We start from the raw sequence: 10,000 nt of genomic DNA, 5'->3' as shown, positions 1-10,000 counted from the left end.
GTTAAAAGACAAAGATCAGATGTTCAACAGCTACATACTCAAGGGGTCCATTATGTATATGGAATATGATGTATTGAATTTATAGCCTAGGATTGCTGTAAGGAGAACTCCTGTCCTTAGTGTTAGATTCTCTTAAAGGGGAGAGAATAACCTTTTGTCTTTGTTCTATATGTTTAACACTGTGTTTGTAATCATCATCATTTTTGTTTACTGTATATTCTGAATAACTGCATTTCCTTTTATGTTTGTTGCCGAAGTATATTCTAATGCACTAACAGCACTGTATTATAACATGCTAAGTTTAGGTATAGCTTAGTTTGCTAATATTAACCACATTGCTTCTCTTCCTCACCTAACCTACTTCCCTGACCTCACTCTTCCTTGTTCTGAATCTTTTCTCTCTATGATTTTAAAATCATTCCTCATGCAATCACTCCTACATTATTCTATGGACAATTATTGACAATGACAAAATCTCAGACCACAGGGTTCATTAAGCAGAATTTCAAAGTCACCCTCACTCACACAACTCAAAATGACTTCTGCAACTCTTCTTTCACGTTTTACAGCTTCTGCTTCCCACTATAATGTCTAAGCTTCTACCTTCTTCCCCTACAACAAACTGTATATTTTTATAACTTCTTGCACATTCATAATACATCAGACAGAGAATAACACACTTTCAGTATTCAGCTTCATGTTTTATATCATTCAGGATACCATCTGTGTTATAAGCATGGTATTTTTTATATCACATTCCCCCAACATTGCCCATTGTAATGCTCTTTGCATTATATTTCTATATGATAAATGTAAGTTTATACATTTGTGAACTGTTTATATATGATATTTATTTGTATTCACACTTAAAAAGTTATTGTCTTATATACACAATCAATAGTTATTTTGCATACAGATCAAACTATTTTGTTTGATTACATATAGCTCAGGGGATGTGTAGAATGAGACAGACAAGTTTGACTTGAAAGTCTATTGATAATTTGGTGCTTTGCCTATCCATATAACTTCCTTCATCATCCATTGACTGTTGCTGTGTAGAGATGTTTTATATGTAGATTATTCAGGACCAGTTTACACTGAACAATGAGAACTTACTACATAGTATTTGAGCATTCCATCACTGTATATTATCAGATGGAAGTTAGATAATTTCTGCATTTGTTTATTTAGATATCACTATTGATATGCAAGTGTCTGAGCTGTAGGTAAGATTAGCCTGTGCCTGGAGTGTGAAATTATTTGATGCATTTTTACTAGCTTGCAACTTAATTGATGTATAAGTAAATTTGCTCTGTTCTTTTCAAATAAGAAATAGGTAATGTAAACATCTCTACATAGCAATTAAATATGTAATTGAAAAGATTATTCAAAAACAGTAAAACACCCATGAAATCTATTTGATAATAGTGACCTTTTTGCTGAAGTAATTCTTGATAAGAAACAAAAACATCATCACCTTCCATTTTTAATCATATTCACCAAATTGACATGACAAAGACCTCAACATTCACAATTGTTGATATAAAAGATTTGAGACTGTTACTTAGTGTCATCTGTTAGTCTTCAGTTACCACTGTTCTTTTGATGTTCATTAAGTGTTCCATGTTATTACATCCCTTGTTAATTGCTGTTTTCTTCTTTTGTTGTTCCTTCTTTATTTTACCATTTTCTTATCACTTTGTCCTCTTGTATGTACACACCTTTCCTGTCCTTGTACCTTTACCCATGTCCCCTATATAGGCTCCTCTCGCTAACACCAAAGGAGTGTGATCCCCTGACATGACAGGTAAATTGTTCTAGTTGATACCCTTGTGCATGAAGATTAATATTTGCATGATTTTGTCAAGAAAGACAAAGGTTAAGGTCACTGAGTTACAAGCTATGGCAAGTTGCTCTTTGTAAGGCAGCTTTCTAGATTATGCTACTCAGCGTTCCGGAATCAACAGTTGTTGAAAAGTTAAGCTAATTTCACATTGTTACCAATTATGCCAGTAATCTTTAATTGATTCCAATATGATAGTATATAATATGAAGTGTTGTCATTCAAAACATTTTGACTTGGTTGAATTACTAGTCAGGTTTGCATGATATATTATGAAGAAACTAGTAACTAGTTAGATTATGTTTTCTTTTGTTTTGTATTTTTAGATAATTTCACTTTAGCTGACTCTTCATTGAAACTTTAATTTACTTTGGCCAATTCTTGATTCACTGAATAAAGCGAGTTGGAAGACCTATTAAACTTTTGCACAAAAGCACATGTGAAACAGACTACTAAAAGGATAGAGATATCCTAAGCTTTATTTTTTCCGTATCTTTTCTGCATATTTATATTCATATTTAATGTGAATGTATACAGGTGGTTGTTTTTCAGTTTTTATAACATTGAAAATAGATTAACCACTTCTAAGGTCATTCAACTTGCTTATACAGATATTTACACCTTTTATCCCTGGTACACCTTTTCCTTCATATGTACTTTTTTTGCTGACTCCCATATTTCCCTTTCATCTGTATTCTGTAAGTCTTGAATGCCTTGAAAGCAAGGAAGCTGTTAAGTAGATAAGAGAAGTGACCTTTATAATCATCAGCTTCAGTATGGTGGCAAGATGTAGAGTTGATAGGCAACAGTAATCCTTATAAATAAAAAGTGGACAGGATACTTTGGGCTCATGTATAGTGTAAAAAAAATGACTAGACTGAAATCATCAACTTTTTTATATTATTATTCGTATTGTATTATACAACTTCAGTTTTCATTCTGAAATCTTTAATATTTATTTGAAGTGCTTTACCCTGAGGTTTTATCAACCATTTATTTTTGACATCTGTTCTAGACTATGAAGAGAATGCATTATTAATATGCTGATAGAATGGTAGACTCTATCATCACAAGACTTGCCAATAACCTAACTGCATCAACTGCCAATCCATTTCAGGAGCTTGTCATCATCGCAACTTTCGCTGGCTCGCCTCAGCCTGAGCCCAGCCAAGGTTGGGGGAACACTTCCTCGCCATCACAAGGTCTCCATGCCCAACCTTGGAAATTACAATGGGGGATCCTCCAAGAATGTGAAAAAGGAAAAGAGCTTCAGGTGAGGAATTAGTATAGTATGATCATGATGTTTATGAAGTTGGGTGTAAATAGTAGTATAAGCAACTGTCTTAACCAGTTATCATTTGTGAATTTTGCCATTATTGAGGTCATGCAAACAGTGTGCACACCATTGAAAAGTTCATTATATTAACAATTTTATGTACTCAGAACTCTGCTGCGGCGTGAGAGTTTTACTTCACAGCGTGAGCCATCATCACAGTGGTTTGACAGGCCTGAGTCCCAGTTGTTGCCGCCTCAACCTATTATAGAGCTGAGTGAGCAGGTAACCACCCCAGTAGGTGTCGCCCCCAATGATTTTTTCTCTTATGATTATTGACCCTAACTGGCTGTCTGACCCCACATCTCATCTTCTCTACACAAGCCTTACTGATGACATCCGCTGGCAAGAACATTGCTGCATTGTTGGAAAATAACCCGGTAGATTTGTGTGTGCTTTATGGCCAGTGTGTTTGTCATTGCTGTGGTCGTGTCTGACCAGACATTTCTTTGCTATTTGTTGCCAGAAGCTTTGTGCTGTAAACTTAAGTTTGATGAGGATAATCTTTTCAGTAGTATGGATATAAATATCTATAGACACTTACTTATTTATATATGTATATCTTTGTGTACCTGTACCCATATCCTTATCCATACAATGCACACTCACACTCATACACACACTCACACACACACTCACACTCACTCTCACTCTCACACCGACACCCACATTCACATTCACATTCACATTCACATTCACATTCACATTCACATTCACAATCTCACTCACAATCTCACTCACAATCTCACTCACAATCTCACTCACAATCACACACACAATCACACACACAATCACACACACAATCACACACACAATCACACACACACACACACACACACACACACACACACACACACACACACACACACACACACACACACACACACACACACACACACACACACACACACCACTACTACTACTACTACTACTACTACTACTACTACTACTACTACTACTACTACTACTACTACTACTACTACTACTACTACTACTACTACTACCACTACTACTACTACTATTATTATTATTATTATTATTATTATTATTATTATTGTTGTTATTGTTATTATTATCATTATTATTATCATTATTATTATTATTATTATTATTATTATTATTATTATTATTATTGTTATTGTTATTGTTATTATATATGTATACATATAGACAAACATACAAACACATACACATACACACACATATGTAGTTTAATGACACATTTTCAATGAGTGATAGTACGAGGCATAATTTGATCTTAGAGTTAATTTTTTTTTATTTCACTTATTGTAATTACCTTAATAAACATTTTCTTGTTTATATTTGTTATTATTATTTTTATTGTTGTTATTATTATTATTTGTTGTTATTGTTGTTGTTGTTATTGTTTTTATTATTATTATTATTTTTATTATTATTATTACCATTGTTGTTATTGTTTTTATCATTATTAGTATTATTATTATTTTTTATTATTATTGATATTATCATTTTTATTATTTTTATTATCTCTTGTATATACATTTCTTTCCTGTTATAACATTAAGAATCGGGCAACTAAAACATATTGTAAAGTGGAAGCAAAGGTGGTATTCACAGGCTTTTCCATGTACCTAATACAAATTAGCTTCAGGAAATCCTCTTTCAAGTCAGAAAATAATTATTTTAACAGTATTTTCTCTTTTACTAACAGCATGCTATTTTAGCTCTGTTTATTTTCAATATATCTGTTGAATTAAGTATTGTTTAGATGGTACAGATAATATTCTCATGTGTAAATTATCAATAACTTGTTTTGGCACACCAGTTGAAGCACTTGCATGTGCAGATTGATGTAAATATGTTGCTTTGTAAAATGCACTAGTGAGATGTGCTTTTCTTCCAAGTTGTCTCATAGTTTCATGTTCTCTCCGGCACAGCTCGCACCGGAGAGACCTCTGCGAACAGACATTGAGAGAGAAAGGCGCATGTCTAGACCTCGCTCCCTGACTATGACCCCTTCTGTGTCAGCAACACCGTCACCTTCACTTGGGTCCAGAGAGAGCTTGAGTAAGTTCTTTTATAGTTGTTATGGCCAGAGACTTTTTGATGGCCAAGAAAGTCCACCTTAGTAGTTTTATATAAAGATTTTTTTTATGGAGATGATAAAGAGTTTTTTGTATTAACAACTTGTGTAGTATTTAGGTATGAAATAGATTTTAAGTGATTTTCTCAATCCCCAGTGAGTACTCCAACTGGATCAATTTATGAAGAAGAGTCTCCTCCTCCACTTCCTGTCAAAATGCGTGACCAAGATAGTGATAGTACATCTCTCAGATTGAGCACCATGTCCCTCAAACCAAGTGTAAGTCTTTCACTTTTTTTGCTTGTTATGTTTCATATATTTATTTAAGGATTATATACAGAAGATCCATCATTGACTTGACTTGAGTATAATTTGAAATTTTTATTTTGCAGAAGGTCTTTTTGCTATATTGCTTCTTCAGGGCCCTAAAGAAGCAGTATAGCAAAAAGACTTTCTGCATATTTGTGTGTTTTCTCATTCCTTTCATCCTTGTTCTTTCTGCAATTTGTTCTGTATGAATCCAACACGACAGAATTTATCCAGGCTTGCCACTAAATACTTTGGCTGTTCCAACAGGCAACCCCAGGATCTCCCGAAGTCTCTCCAGAACCCCCCAAGAAACCACCAAGACCTGATAAGAATCACAATCATGAGGATTCCTCCATGATCTAAGTAAAACTGAAAATGTTGAGAGAAAGTTGTTATTAACTTTATATTGAGTGCTTGTTACATGTGTGACTGAGATAAGGAGGGACTTCTAATGCAGAGTGTGAAGTATATGAAAGAGAAGGCATGTTGAAAAGGAGTTTACATTCTGGATTGTTGATTATACCTTGATAAAACAAGTAATGATAATGGTAATTGAATAGTGTGATAATGGAGTGAATAACACTGCCATCTTTTATATTTTTGTCAAGTCTTAAAAGCTTGTGATGTGAAGTTATAATGCTTAAATCATGGTGCAATGTGTGCCTAGATCTAGAACCAGTATGCATTAGGCCACATATTTTTCTGTGTATACTTGTCTAAATGCTTAGGGAACCAAGTATGTTGCCTTTTGCTTCTTTTTCGTCTTCATATATATTTTTATCTATTTCAAGGGGGTATAATTTATGCTTAACTCAAAAGCTCATCAGTATCCACATCAAAGCCCAGTGCTGATATATGTTTTGAAAGGTATTACCTTGCTTTATTTATTCAGTTTTCTCCTTACTTTAGGTAACATTTAAGAAGTGTGGACCACAGATGGTCGTTGCACCTTTCTGCTTTTGTCACTATCAGTGTAATCATGTGAGCAGTATTTTATTCTATTTTTGTTTTATGATTAGATGTTCTGAGTAATTCATATTATATTTTTGTTAATAATAAGTATTATATTATTGTGCTTGAGATAGATAACACTTCCATGGAATGGCTGTAAAAATGGTGACTATTGTATTTCTTTTCATATATTTGGTGTGGCTTTGCCTTGTAAAATGCTCAGTAAATGTGAATAAAGATCTAAAATGGTAAGTAAGGTAATGATTGACTTAGGTGCTAAAGTGTTTTTTTTTTATATATATTTATCAGTTCTGCATTTTTTTAGGTGTATCCAGTGTCCTATTTATTCACAAGTAATGAAAATACGATAAATTAATTTTAACATATTTCAGACATCAAAAACATCTTTTGTTTGTTGTGTAAAGTCTTCCAGGGGCTTATGATTACAATATGTTTATTCATATTTGATTTGCCTTAAAAATCAAAGTTTCAAAAGTATTAAGAAAGGTAAGATGTTTAACAGATTTAAGATAGAAGTCATGCTGTATAGTTGTCTGTCTGAATTATTATTTGCAAATGATTTTTTTTTTCTTGTTTCATATATATATTTTTTTCTTTGTTATTAACACTCTTGTTTCGTACACATTTTTTTCTTTGTTATTAAGCACTCCTGATTTGAATTGCTTATGCCCAAGAATTCCTAAAGTGCATTTAAGTAGCTTTATGTTGTATGTCTAAATTAGGTGTATGTTTTGTTTTCTTGTCTTACGTGTTCTGGTGATTATTGCTTTGTGCTTTTCCTTAAAAATAATATAAGATTGTGATTTTGTGCGAAGGGTCATTGAAGACATTGATATTTTTATATGCGAATCCTTCACATGCTTTAGTGTAAGTTAAGGAGCCTTGTAATGTATAGTTAGTGGGAATGCATGTGTGTGCCTATGGGTGTGTAATTTGGCTTCATTTGCAGTGTCATTTGATAAAATGGTGTTAATTTTTAAAGGTATGGCTATGATGCAGCAAGATAATCATTCCTAATACAGCTGTCTTATGGTGAAATGTGTGGGACCAATTTAAGCAAGATTTGCTGAGACCCCCCCCCCCTATTTTTTTTTATACTGACTTTATTATGAGGAGTGAGAGCACACACATGATCTTCCGTTGCACAATTTACACACACCCACACACACACACACACACACACACACACACCACACCACACAGACACGCACACACTACACAGACACGCACACAGACACCACACAGACACGCACACAGACACGCACACACAGACACACACGCACATGCACACGCGCACACACACACACACACACACACACACACACACACACACACACACACACACACATACACACACATATATACAGTGAAAAAAGTCTGTGTGTGTGCATATTCATGTATAGTTATGCAGTGTGTGTATGTGCGTGTGCACACACTTATGCGAGTTCACATTGTGTGTATGTATGTTCAAACAAATATTAGAATGTGCTTATGCATATATATATATATTATATTTACTAGTTTTAATACTTTAATATTGCATAGTTTATGTACAGACTTTATGTTAAATACCTGATTTTACCTCATGAAAGATTTTAATTTTCAATTATTGAGTATATTGAAATGGTAATGTGACAAAGACACATGTTAATGATTCATTTTAGTTTTATTGTACTTTTGTTTTTTTTGATCTTCTGAATATAGATTCAGTGAAAGAAAACGAGACAGGAATCAACTCTATAATCATCTTGCACAACAAACTCAAATTGCGACTACGCTTAAGTACGAGGGTGCTTGCAAAGTATTTTAGGTATTGTCCACACTAAGTCTTAGAGAGAGAGAGAGAAAAAAAACTTGTGTCTAGTCACACCAAGAAGCTTGGAAGTACAAGCTTGTGTTCTGGTCATACTAGGCTAGCAATAAACTTGCAAGTCATTTATTTAGCATCATTTTGTATTAGCATTTAACTCCATAAGGGAACCAGGTGAAGCATTACTGATCGTTGCTGTTTTTTGTACCTCATGTTAAGCTGTCTTAGTGGCTTTAATGAGTGGCAGTTCATTTGAGTATTTTCAATTGCCACTTTTTGTCCGTTTTTTTCCCCTTCTCTTTCCCTTTCACTATTCCATTACTATGTTTTGAGGAGTCATGGTTTGTAGCTTTTATATAAATTGTATTCATCAGTGATTATCATTTTGTTTTCTTTGTTGATATTTTCAGATCAGAAGCTATCTCTGAAATTTACTGTTTTCCAGTAAGTTGAAATAACATGATTTAGTTTATCATTATTTATTATTCATTTAACATAATTGATTTTGTTTATTTTTGTGTTTTAATCATAATGTTGATTTTGTCTTTCAAAATGATAATGTACTTATGCCTGTGTTGCATAGAACGACAAAGAGTAATGAATGAGGCTCCATCTACCAACACGTATGTTTACTGCTTCAGCTCTGTAACCTTAGTGATTATAATAAAGTCTACTTAATTTGAATACTTCTACCTTTTTCATTAATCCTACATGACACCATTTATCTACTTTTGTATAACTTTACTGCTTATGCTATAGCTATAGGAATTGTAGCTATCAAATCCACTGAAGAGGTTAATTGTACGCTTCTTCAAGTAAACAAAAATTTCCTGTTTTCTTTGTTCATACCAATACCTTGGACCTCAGCCTTTGTCTCAACTAATTTTACATGGTCTTTTTTTCTCCCCCTTTCCTTTCCTTCTCATCTTTATCATCCCATTCTGTTCACTTCCTAAAGGTGTAAGAGTTGTGCTGTAAGGATGAAAGGCTGGCTTTGTGTCAGTCATGAATGGTCTCTGGGAGGCACAGTATTCCGTGAGTAATTGTCTACCTCTTACCCCTCATGGGAACCCTGAGGGGTAGACTGTTTCTACTCCCCATTTATTTCAGGCCAATAATGAAGATTTTTTACCTATATTAAGGGGCATTAAGGTTTGTCCTTTCATCAACTAGCAAATCTAAATTTGATTTAATTGGTTTTCTAACTCTTGCCTCTCCTTCGACCACGGGTCTGACTGATCCTAACACCTCAATGTTTGCTGTCAACTCTATCCATTCCGAATCATCCACCTGTGGATGAGTATATATATATATATATATATATATATATATATATATATATATATATATATATATATATATATATATATATATATATATATATACTCATCCCTCAGAATACACCCCTTCCTCTCTCCCAACATCCTCCGCTCCATCTTCTACTGCACAGTCTTTCTCATTGTCTATCTCCACCTCCTTATTACTACTCTTCATCCTTATTTTCCTCCTCCTAACAGTACTACCACTCTCCATACCAGCCCATCTTTCTCCTGCCCTCGTCCTTCTACTGCTTCCACCTCTACAAACTTTTTGAGTACTCTTTTTGACCTAGCCAAGTGGGATCAATTCTTTGTATGTCCCCTACATTCCCATACTTTGACAATACCC

At 33.9% G+C, this 10,000-nt stretch overlaps 1 protein-coding gene across 4 annotated transcripts in view; it reads left to right on the top strand.

Annotated features, from left to right (window-relative positions):
* LOC119595740 (dedicator of cytokinesis protein 1-like) overlaps window positions 1–7,615 on the top strand; it is a 48,120-nt gene extending 40,505 nt beyond the window's left edge. For 3 of the 4 annotated variants that reach the window (XM_037944859.1, XM_037944860.1, XM_037944857.1), the window contains 5 exons: window positions 2,961–3,116; window positions 3,287–3,413; window positions 5,096–5,225; window positions 5,399–5,520; window positions 5,818–7,615. In XM_037944859.1, coding sequence (XP_037800787.1) covers window positions 2,961–3,116; window positions 3,287–3,413; window positions 5,096–5,225; window positions 5,399–5,520; window positions 5,818–5,913 — 631 coding nt within the window. In that variant the 3' untranslated portion in view covers window positions 5,914–7,615. The remainder of the gene's footprint in view (window positions 1–2,960; window positions 3,117–3,286; window positions 3,414–5,095; window positions 5,226–5,398; window positions 5,521–5,817) is intronic. The other variant, XM_037944858.1, reaches the window with a different exon arrangement.
* Window positions 7,616–10,000: the final 2,385 nt, after the last annotated feature.

Source organism: Penaeus monodon, chromosome 36 (genome assembly GCF_015228065.2).
Source record: "Penaeus monodon isolate SGIC_2016 chromosome 36, NSTDA_Pmon_1, whole genome shotgun sequence".
In the NCBI taxonomy this organism is placed as follows: domain Eukaryota; kingdom Metazoa; phylum Arthropoda; class Malacostraca; order Decapoda; family Penaeidae; genus Penaeus; species Penaeus monodon.
This window is presented reverse-complemented; position numbering and strand designations above follow the sequence as displayed.